Here is a 13,051-nt window from a genome sequence, read left to right as displayed (position 1 = left end):
AGCCGGCGGCGGACTCGCGTGCTGTGGGCGGCGGTGTGAAGGGGCTGCAGCGGTGATGGTGCGCGGTGGGTTCCATGCGGCGGCGTCGGCCAGATCTGGGCCCAGGCGGCGTGGGCCGAGGGCGGTGCGAGCTGCGGGCGCTCGCCCCTGCCGTGGCCGCGGCTGGTGGTGGTGGAGGCGCAGCGGCGGTGGTCGGTGGGCGTGTTGGTCGGGCTCCATGCGTTTCGCCGACTGGACGACGGCGGCAGCGCAGTTGGGCTCCCCGGTGAGTATTCTTGGTGATTAGCGGTGGTCCGTGGGGATCCCCCTTGCCGGTGGTCGGATTTGCGTCGGTGGCTTTGCGCGGGTCTGCGTCGGCCGCTGCGGTGGGGTGTGTGTCCAGTGGGGAGGTTGGCTGGAGGGATGCGCGGCGCCGACGTGCTTGGGCCACCCGTCACTGGCGCAGGGGTGTGCCGGTCCGGATGCGTCCGCTCCCCACCTCCCCCTTTCCCCGTCCGTGTGCGGGTCGTCGCGGCTCCGACGACGTTCAAGGCGGGGCGTATGCTACGGTTCATCGATCGGGGGAGTCCCTGTGGCTCAAAGTTGATCTCTTTGGATGGTCTTGGGGGTGTCTGGATGATGGGCGGCGGCCCTGGCGGCGGGAGGCACGACGTTCGTGGGCAGAACTTGCGCCTCGGGTGCGGGCAAGCGGCCATGGCCACGCTGGTGGGTGGTCGCTGGTGGTTGACGGTGCTAGGATGCATCAGAGGGGTGGGCGTGTCGGGGTTCATCACTTGCCCAATCTTGTATTGGCCAGCGGCGGCGACGTCCATGGACACCGTATCCTTCATGAAGGCTCCGTCGTGGTGCCCTTACTCCTTCGAGTTGCTCCGGGTGAAAACTCGATCTTTGGGATCGGATGGTGGCGGCTATCAGTGGTCGTTCCCTTCTAGGAGGCACCATCTTGGAGACCTTGTCCCGTCGTTTTCCGTCTCACCTCTCCTCGGAGGCTTGGAGGTCTCCGTTGGCTCCTAGCGGTTCATCCTCGTGCATGTGTAGTGGCTTGGTAGTCGTTGGGGTGGTGTGGCGGTGCTCGGCACCTTTGTATCTTGCCTTGGGTGTGTGTGTCGTGTGCGATGGTGGCGTGAGTTTGTATCGTGTTGCTTGTGGATCATGTTTTATATATAAAGCGGGGCGAAAGCCTTTTTCAGTAAGTGTAGTGTATCTTACTGGTTTTGTAAAAGGGTCTCATTTGGTCAAATGGACCAGTGAAGTACTCCTAAGTCTGTTATACTACATGAAAAATAAAAAAATGGAAGTGTATTTATGCAAAATACTTCAGACAAGGGCTATTAAATCATACTATATGATGCAGAGGCCGGGGTTATCCCCTTTTTGGGAAAAATAAATAAATCATACTACTATCTATCAGAATATCTTTTACAATCAGGAGGGCTAGCTTTAAGAACTCCGAGCCTAACAAGGTGAAATGTGATAACACCTCACAGCAAAAAACATGATACTGTGCCTGTAAGATACAACAACTACGTACCTAAATGGCATGTTAGGAAGCAAAAAACCTCTCACTGGTCTGCAGAGTGGGTTAAAACCCATCCCCACTACACAAACCTCTCACTGGTCTGCAGAGTACCTAAAGCTTTGTGATATCTTGGCTAAATACATAAATAACCAACATGATACTGTGCCTGTGAGAGATCGTTCCTAAATCTAATTAGAGCTAGGAAAAGTGGCACCAGATCTGATGCTGATAGTTCGATGCACTTTATTTATAACTTCTGGAAATACCAAACAAAGGAAGCCAGTGTACATACTCTTTTGGAACATCATGCAAATCCAGCTTCCCTCATATCTTTTATGGTTGCCTCAAGTCTTTGATGCAAGTCAAACCTCCTAAATCCAGCAACTAATATATCATAGCTAGAGCGGGTGAGCATGTACAAACTTCGGATGCGGTTTAAAAAGATCTCCAACCTATCAAATGCCTTGTGACGAAAATATGAACAAATAACAGCCTCAACATCCTCTGGGCACAGAAACATCATGCCATCATCCAACATCCGGTCTATTGCATGTTCCATATCTGACAAGAGATCTGCACTAGCATAGAACCTGATAATTTCACAATGCAGTTGAGTTACAGAACTAAAGTGTGCTTCTTTTTGTATTAGGGCGAGCAGCTGCTCCATTACATCAGCTTCACCTCCATCCAGGCATAGTCTTGTTAGTCTGTCAACCAAAGCTTTATTCAACTCCCAGTTGCCATCACTGACAAGTTTTATGAAACTGTTGACCCTATTAACCTCTTCTGTTCTAGGAAGCACCTCAAGCTTGGCCTCCAAAATAGTACAGGTTGGCTTCATTTCAAATGAAACCATTTCTTTGAAGACCAACTCAGCATCATCAAGCTTGTTCAACAGAACAAATCCCACTATCAAAGATCCAAAAGCTTGAATTCCCGGAACAAACCCTGCATTCTTTGCAGCCAAGTACCAGCTCATCATAGTGTCGCCACTTCGAAGCCGGGAAAATGCAGATATGAATGCATCGTATGTAGCACGGTCAGGTTTGGAGTCCTTTATTCCTTCCATGGTCTCGTATAAGGTCACTGCAGCAAGGAGATCTCCGACAGACAAGAAAGTGTTAATAAGAGCATTGAAAATGCCAGTGTTCAGTTGAATTCCCTGTGCCTCTGCGCACTCAAAGACTCTCATTGCAAGAGCTGCATTCCTTGTCTTTCCGCAGAAACGGATCAGTGTCGAGTAGGGTTCACAATTATGACTATTAACCCCTTCCATCAGTAGCTTCTCTAGCTTCCATTCCAAGACCTAATCCAATGTTGAACTCATATCAGTTCACCGTAATAAATATCTGTCATTACAAATACGAAGAAGAAATCTCATGAATCCAGAAAAACTATCACACAGAACTCACTAATCATATTGACTTAGACTAAGCTATCCGCTATACCTCAGTCTACCACATGCTGATGCTACTGCCATATGCATCGCAGATCTGATTCTAACACGTGGGAGAAGGGGGCAGGGGGATTTCTCTACCGCTTCTACTAAATAAAACTATGAACAAAGCTGTCAGCCCTGCATCTCTGAATCCCCTCTTAGCCTGAACTCTCTGTTCTGAAGAAACAAGAGCATACCACTTGGACAGGTTAACCAGACGAGTTAAAATCCATGGTGTTGGAGTCACCCTCTTACCGAGTCGTTGTGTTGGCTGTTAACTACCCGCATTTAGTCCACATTATCGAGTTTGTAGGTGTGAGTGGTGGCTTTGGATGGATTGATGTATGTTCTTGTCAGATCTTTGTGGAATAATTAATACAGATGGCTGCATGCATCGACTGATGCAGAGGCCGGAGGTTTAACCTCCTTTTCTAAAAAAAACACAGGGGGTACCGGGGTGGGAAAGAGTTGAAATATCGCTTGTGACTTCGTTTGCTATTTCTCCAGTGTAAGGAGTAAACCTAGTCGATCTGTTTCTGAATCTGGGGAATTTCTCCCGTAATATCAATACGAAACCGAAAATCGTGCCTGAAATTCATTTCCTTGTTTGATTTTCTGCTGTTGTTCTTGTGACAGCTTTCGGGATCTCGAATGCTACTAAACAGAACTATGAAGAAATCACAGTTGGATTGGAACTGGAAATACAGGGTATGAGGAGCTCACGAGGTGCGCCTTGGCTGGGTAGGACGCGCGGAGGAGGGCCGCGGCAAGGGGCTCCCAGAAGGCGCCGTCGTGGTGCGGGACCGAGGAGGTCGCCTCCTCCATGGTGGCCTTCACGCGGCACTCCGGCTCCGCCACCAGGCGCGAGAGCAGGGACGCGTACAGCTCCTCGCCTGACGCGGTGGTGGCGGCTGCAGTTCGCATCCCGCACCACAGGCGGCGACGAGCGGCGGCGACAGCCATGAACTCGCGGCAGTTTCTGCTTGAGATTTGAGATAAGTATGTGTTAACCCTCCCAAATATTTGCTTTAGGCTTTGTTCGTTTAATCCCCGCCCCCGCCGGGATCGGCGGGGTTTTGGCCTAATCCACGTGCTTTTGACCCCGGTCGGGGTAGGATCCCGACCTACCTTATATGCGTCTTCGGTAAACCCGGCCGGGTTGATATCCCATCCAAATCCACTCCAAACCACAGGGATTCCACTGGGTTTTCACCCACGTCTCCCCACCCGTGGAACAAAACCAGTCCTCTCAGTCTTCTCGGCTCAAAAGAAAAAGGAGGAGCGGGCGAGAGCGGCGGCGGCGCCGACGCCGACAGGGAAGAACTAGGCGACGGCGAGGGGCCGGAGCGGGCGATCTCTCTCCTCCACTGAAGACCGGCTGCTGCGCCATCCTTCTACCTCGCCCCACTCTCCCCAAGTCAGCAGCCGATCTGCGACCCTCTTCTTCCATCCCCGGCGCGAGCTCGGCGGCCGCACCAACCTACTCCGGTGGCCCTCCCCAACGTTTCTATGCTGGTAAGATCTTCTCCCCCACCCTTATTTCCTTCCTCTCCCCCCTTTTGATTTCTAGGGTTTCCCGTCCCCTTTTCCACCGGTGACAAGGGCCGTCTTGCCGGCGAGGCTCCACCTCTCCTCTCTGCTTACTACAGCTTCCCAGTACCCTCCTCTGTACTTGCTCTACCTGTGATTTGGTGCAAATGGTGTACCTAGTTGAATCTAACCAAATCTGCTACATAGTTGAATCTTTTTGTCAATGTCATTAGCAGTGCACATATATGCTACTAGTAATCTAGTATTTATTTGTCCCTGAGATTCAGTACTATATTTGCAGCTACCTGTAGAGAATCAACAAGATGCAATTGTAGCTATATAGTTTTGTCAATGATATCCTTGGGAGGTGAGAAAAGTTGAGTTTTATGTAACTGAGGTGAACATCAACTACATGAATTTTTTCTGATAGTAGGGGTGAAGAGAAATTTAGGTAAAATGCTCTGAGATCAAGGCATCTTGAAGCCATGCAACTACGACAATGCATTTTACTAATTTAGATGCAGAAAGTTTTACTTGTCAGAACATATAGAATATATTGAGATGTGTAGACATAAAATGTTTTTGTAATAAGAGAAAAAAATATATTGCCTCCATTAGAACGATAACTGTTTCATACCACTTTATGTTGCTTGACCTGACTTGTATGTGCTACATTAGAACGATAACTGTTTCATACTACTTTCGATGTCTAAATCTGCATTTTGCCTCCATTTTCTGTAGGCCAGCTTCACCGCCTCACAGCCGCAGCAAGACCCCGCTTGGGGCAGCATCGTGAAGACTAAGGTATATTAATCTTGATGTACATACTTGGTTTTCTTTGTACCCTACTGGGACTCGCATCTTCATCTATCTCACATGAACCTCCCTTGTTCATCTAGTAACCTGAAGCTGATGGCTCAAGTAGCCCACATGAACCTCCCTTGTTCTCTTATTTCCTTGCAAGATCATCTAGAATATGCAAGAATTCCCCTTGTAACTATTTTCATGCATACTGGTCTTGAACACCCAGAATATGTGTAGTGTGTGCATCCATTGGTATCCGCCAGATTTCATAACTTTTTATCTGAAATTTGATTTCCCTAGAATGCACCATGATAAATGCTTATGAGATGAGAATCCATTCATGTACATCATCTTATCTTGTCCTTTTTTATGTACTTATCTTGTCCTTTCTTTGTCCTGTTTTCCCCTGATTATGACTGTAATGGAAGCTCTTATTTATACAGTGCATATTGGAACTGAATTGATCTATCTCCGCATTTCATTTAATTTTGCTTTGCCCTCCTTTTGCAAGTATTATTTTGTACCAAAGAAAGAAATCTTTTTTTTTGTGGGGAAAGAAAGAAAGAAATCTTTGTTCATAAACTTGTGATTTTGGTACTGTTCTCTGAAAGTAGACCATAGTTTTTTGTGGTCATACGAATTTAGTGTATTCTTACACGATGTATAACGCTGTATCATTGATATATATGCCTGGTTGTTCATTTCTAATATTATTATTCTGTGCTGCTATTTGCAGCTTTCCATTGGAAGATCATTTGTTTAGTGGATATGGATGCGATGTTGCTGCCCATTTGATCCGTGAAATTTTGAAATCAATGCACGATTATTTTATGATCTTTCTTTGCTAGCTGGTCATCAATGCTTTGATATCAGTCCTTTGATGTGGACTGACCGCCCTTTTTTGCCAATGCAGTGCATCAATCACTACGGAAGCGACATCGGCGAGATTAGAGTTGTCTGTTCTATACAGCAATAATTTGATCATGGTCGGAAATATAATAATATTGTACATCGGTGATTGTTGATTAGGGTCGTTTTTTGACTTCTAAATATTCAGAATTCATGTTATAGTTTGATATTTTTTCTTCTAAAATATCAACTTGCAGCAAGCTTCTCATATAATGTTTTGTTCTGACGCAACAAAAATACTGTTATGCGGATTTGGTGCTTGGATGTATGAAATTTATAGCAAGTTTGTTGTGTGTGTGATGTTCTTTTGATTTGGTGCAAAGAACAACGATAGGAGGTTTAGTTGATTTGGTGCTGAAGTGTACAAAGGCCATTGATGGGAGGTTGCCGGGGACTAACCGAACACGTATTGTTGTACAGGGATTAGCAGGGTTTGTTGGTTAGGGGATTGGGTGACGAGGTGGGGATCACCAAATCCCTGTGTGGGTCTAATCCCCTAGAGGTTTGGTTCCAGTGGAACCGAACAAAGCGGGATAAGCTGGTCCAAATAGGAGAGGGAAGGGGAGGTAACGGAGGGCTGGAGATGTGTACCGGCTAAGGGCCTCGTCCGGTGTGTGCGTCTCAGGCCGCCGACGCAAGGAGGGACCAGACGGGAGACACGGTGTGTGCAGAGGATAGATCGCCTGGGCGGGGATGGCTAGCAGGCCATGGCGCCGGCAGGAGGCTGGGAGACGTCGGCGACCTGCTTCTTTGCATGGCCACATCCCGCAGAAATTGGGGCCCCGTCAGGGATGGCCGCGTCCACCGCGTCCGGTGCGTCTGACGCCACTGCTGCGAGGACGACTGGGAGCAGAGGGACGGCAGGAGGAAGCAGCTCTAAATGCCGGCTTGGGTACTGGGTAGGCAGGCGGCCAGACTCTAGCCCAGAAGATGAAGGGGAGAGTAATTGAGGTGTCGTATCGGACTTTCTCAACTTCTGTAAATAAAAGACCCACGACTAAATAGTTTTCTCTAGTGAAAAATTGAGAAATAGGCTAGTGGGAATGCTGACATGGCACAATGGTGACGTGGAGGGCTGCATGTTGAAAGAATTAGGTGTAGTGGAGATCAACTATTTAGGTATTATAGATTATTGTGTAGTTTGTTCCAGAGTCATTGTAGTTCACCCTCCATTTTAATGTATTTTGTGCAAGAATATATGATAGCTTCTCCTGCATTTTTCCCTGTTAGTTGCCCCATATCTTCACTGCAACTTGTAATGTAGAGCTTCACTGCTATCTTATGCACCCTACTAAGTTGCACCTTTTGTAGTAAGTACTGTGAAACTGGCCCCCCTAATTTCTGAGTGGATAACTTGTCCTTTAGTTACGCCTAATTTCACTTAATTTTGTCACATTCTATCATTTTGGTCACATTCCCATCCTTTTTTCTGAAGGTGCCAATGTGTTTTCTTCATCTTATCTCATGTGTATATTGTCATGTATTTTTGACAATGCAATCCCATGTATATTTACATTGTATTTTGTCATGTAATTTTCACTTAATTACACTGTAATCCCATGTATATTTCTGTGCAGGTTGGAGTGTAATTTTCACTTAATTACAGTTTATTTCCTGTGTAGTTTGTCTTGATTTCTTACTGTAATCCGATGCGTATTTACACTGTAAATTTTGTAGTGTAGCTTTCACTTTAATTTAGTGGTGTAAATTTCTCTGTAATTACTGCATAGATGACCCTGTTTGTAGTGTAGTCCGATGCGTTATTACAGTGTACATTTACCCTTAATTACCGCGTAGTTACTCTGCAGTTACACTGTAACCTGATGTTTTCTTACAGTGCAATTTTACCCATAATTACTGTGTAGTTTGTACTGTAGTTACACTACAGTTCGAATGTCCATTTCTGGTGTAATTTGTACCCATAATCACTGTGTAGGTTTGCACTGTTTTTACTTTTTACACTGCAATCATATGCCCTTTTACAGTGTAATTGTACCCATAATTTATGTACTTTACATTGTAATCCGATGGTGTTTTACATTGTAACCCGTGTTGGAAATATGCCCTAGAGGCAATAATAAATTAATTATTATCATTATATTTCCTTCTTCATGATAATTGTTTATTACCCATGCTATAATTGTATTGATAGGAAACTTAGATACATGTGTGGGTACATAGACAACACCATGTCCCTAATAAGCCTCTAGTTGACTAGCTCGTTGATCAACAGATGGTTACAGTTTCCTGACCATGGACATTGGATGTCGTTGATAACGGGATCACATCATTAGGAGAATGATGTGATGGACAAGACCCAATCCTAAGCCTAGCACAAAGATCGTAGTTCGTATGCTAAAACTTTTCTAATGTCAAGTATCATTTCCTTAGACCATGAGATTGTGCAACTCCCGGATACCGTAGGAATGCTTTGGATGCACCAAACGTCACAACGTAACTGGGTGGCTATAAAGGTGCACTACGGGTATCTCCGAAAGTGTCTGTTGGGTTGGCACGAATCAAGACTAGGATTTGTCACTCCGTGTAAACGTAGAGGTATCTCTGGGCCCACTCGGTAGGGCATCATCATAATGTGCACAATGTGACCAAGGGGGTGATCACGGGATGATGTGTTACGGAACGAGTAAAGAGACTTCCGGTAACGAGATTGAACAAGGTATCGGGATACTGACGATCGAATCTCGGGCAAGTATAATACCGCTAGACAAAGGGAATTGTATATGGGATTGATCGAATCCTCGACATCATGGTTCATCCGATGAGATCATCGTGGAACATGTGGGAGCCAACATGGGTATCCAGATCCCGCTGTTGGTTATTGACCGGAGAACGTCTCGGTCATGTCTGCATGATTCTCGGACCCGTAGGGTCTACACACTTAAGGTTCGATGACGCTAGGGTTATAAAGGAAGTTTGTATGTGGTTACTAAATGTTGTTCGGAGTCCCGGATGAGATCCCGGACGTCACGAGGAGTTCCGGAATGGTCTGGAGGTAAAGATTTATATATGGGAAGTCCTATTTTGGTCACCGGAAAAGTTTCGGGTTTTATCGGTAACGTACCGGGACCACCGGGAGGGTCCCGGGGGTCCACCAAGTGGGGCCACCATCACCAGAGGGCAGCATGCGCCAAGTGTGGGAGGGGACCAGCCCCAGGTGGGCTGGTGCGCCCCCCCACAAGGGCCCAAGGCGCCTAGGGTTTGGGGAGGGGGCGCACCCACCTTTCTTGGGGGGCAAATTTCCCCTCTCCCCCTCTTGGCCGCCCCCCCCCCCAGATGGGATCTAGGGCTGGCTGCCGCCCCTAGGGGTGGAACCTTAGGTGGGGGCGCAGCCCCCCCTCTCCCCCTGTATATAGTGGAGGCAAAGGAGCAGCCCAACACACGAAGTTCTTCTCCTGTTGGCGCAGCCCTACCTCTATTTCTCCTCATATCTCGCGGTGCTTGGCGAAGCCCTGCAGGATTGCCACGCTCCTCCACCACCACCATGCCGTTGTGCTGCTGCTGGATGGAGTCTTCCCAACCTCTCCCTCTCTCCTTGCTGGATCAAGGCATGGGAGACGTCACCGGGCTGCATGTGTGTTGAACGCGGAGGTGCCGTCCGTTCGGCACTAGGATCCCGGTGATTTGGATCACGACGAGTACGACTCCTTCAACCCCGTTCTATTGAACGCTTCCGCTTAGCGATCTACAAGGGTATGCAGATGCACTCTCCTTCCCCTCGTTGCTGGTTTCTCCATAGATAGATCTTGGTGACACGTAGGAAAATTTTGAATTTCTGCTACGTACCCCAATAGTGGCATCATGAGCTAGGTCTATTGCGTAGATTCTTTGCACGAGTAGAACACAAAGTAGTTGTGGGCGTTGATTTTGTTCAATATGCTTACCGTTACTAGTCCAATCTTGTTTCGACGGTATTGTGGGATGAAGCGGCCCGGACCGACCTTACACGTACACTTACATGAGATAGGTTCCACCGACTGACATGCACTTGGTGCATAAGGTGGCTAGCGGGTGCCAGTCTCTCCCACTTTAGTCGGAACGGATTCGATGAAAAGGGTCCTTATGAAGGGTAAATAGCAATTGGCATATCACGTTGTGGTTTTGCGTAGGTAAGAAACGTTCTTGCTAGAAACCCATAGCAGCCACGTAAAACATGCAAACAACAATTAGAGGACGTCTAACTTGTTTTTGCAGGGTATGCTATGTGATGTGATATGGCCAAGAAGAATGTGATGAATGATATGTGATGTATGAGGTTGATCATGTTCTTGTAATAGGAATCACGACTTGCATGTCGATGAGTATGACAACCGGCAGGAGCCATAGGAGTTGTCTTAATTTATTGTATGACCTTCGTGTCATTAAACAACGCCATGTAATTACTTTACTTTATTTCTAACCGGTAGCCATAGTAGTAGAAGTAATAGTTGGCGAGACAACTTCATAAAGACACGATGATGGAGATCATGATGATGGAGATCATGGTGTCATGCCGGTGACGATGATGATCATGGAGCCCCGAAGATGGAGATCAAAAGGAGCAAAATGATATTGGCCATATCATGTCACTATTTGATTGCATGTGATGTTTATCATGTTTATGCATCTTATTTGCTTAGAACGACGGTAGTAAATAAGATGATCCCTCATTAAAATTTCAAGAAAGTGTTCCCCCTAACTGTGCACCATTGCGAAAGTTCGTCGTTTCGAAGCACCACGTGATGATCGGGAGTGATAGATTCTAACGTTCACATACAACGGGTGTAAGCCATATTTACACACCGAAACACTTAGGTTGACTTGACGAGCCTAGCATGTACAGACATGGCCTCGGAACACAAGATACCAAAAGGTCGAGCATGAGTCGTATGGTGGATACGAGCAACATGAAGATGTTCACCGATGATGACTAGTCTGTCTCACGTGATGATCGGACACGGCCTAGTTGACTCGGATCATGTAATCACTTAGATGACTAGAGGGATGTCTATCTGAGTGGGAGTTCATTAGATGAACTTAATTATCCTGAACATAGTCAAAAGCCATTTGCAAATTATGCCATAGCTCGCGCTTAGTTCTACTATTTTAGATATGTTCCTGGAGAAAATATAGTTGAAAGTTGACAGTAGCAATTATGCGAACAGTAGAAGGCTTATGTCCTTAATGCACCGCTCGGTGTGCTGGACCCCGAACGTGGTATGTGGATGTTGCGAACATCTGACGTACGTGTTTTGATGACTACATGATAGTTTGGTAATGTTAAATGGTTTAGAGTTGAGGCACCGAAGACATTTTTTGAAATGTCGCGGAACATATGAGATGTTTCGAGGGCTGAAATTGGGATTTCAGGCTCGTGCCCACGTCAAGAGGTATAAGACCTCCGATGATTTTCTTAGCCTGCAAACTAAGGGAGAAAAGCTCAATCGTTGAGCTTGTGCTCAGATTGTCTGAGTACAACAATCACTTGAATCGAGTGGGAGTTGATCTTCCAGAAGAGACAGTGACGTTTCTCCAAAGTCATTGCCACCAAGCTGCTAGAGCTTCGTGATGAACTATAACATATCACGGATAGATATGATGATCCTTGAAGTGTTCGCGATGTTTGACACCGCGAAAGTAGAAGTCAAGTAGGAGCATCAATTGTTGATGGTTGGTAAAACCACTAGTTTCAAGAAGGGCAAGGGCAACAAGGGATACTTCATGAAACGGCAAAACAGTTGTTGCTCTAGTGAAGAAACCCAAGGTTGAACCCAAACCCGAGACTAAGTGCTTCTGTAATGAGAGGAACGGACACTGAAGCAGAACCACCCTAGATACTTGGTAGATGAGAAGGATGGCAAGGTCGATAGAAGTATATTGGATATACATTAAATAAATGTGTACTTTACTAGTACTCCTAGTAGCACCAGGGTATTAGATACCGGTTCGGTTGCTTAGTGTTAGTAACTCAAAATAAAAGCTACGGAATAAACGGAGACTAGCTAAAGGTGAGCTGACGATATGTGTTGGAAGTGTTTCCAAGGTTGATGTGATCAAGCATCGCGCGCTCCCTCTACCATCGAGATTTGGTGTTTGCATTGAGCATATACATGATTGGATTATGTCTATCGCAGTACGGTAATTCATTTAAGGAGAATAATGGTTACTTTGTTTATTTGAATAATACCTTCAATGGTCTTGCACCTAAAATGAATGGTTTATTGAAATCTCGATCGTAGTGATATACATTTTCATGCCAAAAGATATAAGGTAGTAATGATAGTACCACTTACTTGTGGTGTTGGGGAACGTAGTAATTTCAAAAAAATTCCTACGCACACGCAAGATCATGGTGATGCATAGCAACGAGAGGGGAGAGTGTTGTCCATGTACCCATGTAGACTGAAAGCGGAAGCGTTATGACAACGCGGTTGATGTAGTCGTACGTCTTCATGATCCGACCGATCCAAGTACCGAACGTACGGCACCTCCGAGTTCATCACACGTTCAGCTTGATGACGATCCCCGGACTCCGATCCAGCAGGGTGTCGGGGATGAGTTCCGTCAGCACGACGGCGTTCTGACGATGATGATGTTCTACCGACGCAGGGCTTCGCCTAAGCACCGCAACGATATGACCGAGGTGGAATATGGTGGAGGGGGGGTACCGCACACGGCTAAGGAATGATCACGAAGATCAACTTGTGTGTTATGGGGTGCCCCCATGCCCCCGTATATAAAGGAGGGAGGGGGAGGTGCGAACGGCCCCTAGGGGTGCGCCTGGAGGAGTCCTACTCCCACCGGGAGTAGGACTCCCCCCTCTTGCCTTGGTGGAGAAGGAAAGGGGGGAGGGG

The 13,051-nt window shown here is 46.7% G+C and overlaps 1 protein-coding gene across 1 annotated transcript; it reads right to left on the bottom strand.

The window, feature by feature from the left end:
* Positions 1–1,403: 1,403 nt before the first annotated feature.
* Positions 1,404–3,943, bottom strand: LOC119291476 (pentatricopeptide repeat-containing protein At2g41720-like). Its single transcript, XM_037570236.1, has 2 exons — positions 3,681–3,943; positions 1,404–2,825 (listed from the first exon to the last, which is right to left on the bottom strand). Exons 1-2 carry the CDS (start codon positions 3,918–3,920, stop codon positions 1,824–1,826), a joined length of 1,242 nt encoding a protein of 413 aa, XP_037426133.1. The 5' UTR covers positions 3,921–3,943; the 3' UTR covers positions 1,404–1,823.
* Between the last annotated feature and the right edge of the window lie 9,108 nt (positions 3,944–13,051).

This window comes from Triticum dicoccoides, chromosome 4B (genome assembly GCF_002162155.2).
Source record: "Triticum dicoccoides isolate Atlit2015 ecotype Zavitan chromosome 4B, WEW_v2.0, whole genome shotgun sequence".
Lineage (NCBI taxonomy): Eukaryota > Viridiplantae > Streptophyta > Magnoliopsida > Poales > Poaceae > Triticum > Triticum dicoccoides.
This window is presented reverse-complemented; position numbering and strand designations above follow the sequence as displayed.

What these genes read in the sequence shown, in the direction of transcription:
- LOC119291476 (XM_037570236.1), bottom strand. Translation starts at nt 3,920, where the DNA reads ATGGCTGTCGCCGCCGCTCGTCGCCGCCTGTGGTGCGGGATGCGAACT. An exon ending in ACCCAGCCAAGGCGCACCTC is followed by an intron (nt 2,826 to 3,680) that starts GTGAGCTCCTCA and finishes ACATTGGATTAG; the next exon opens with GTCTTGGAATGGAAGCTAGA.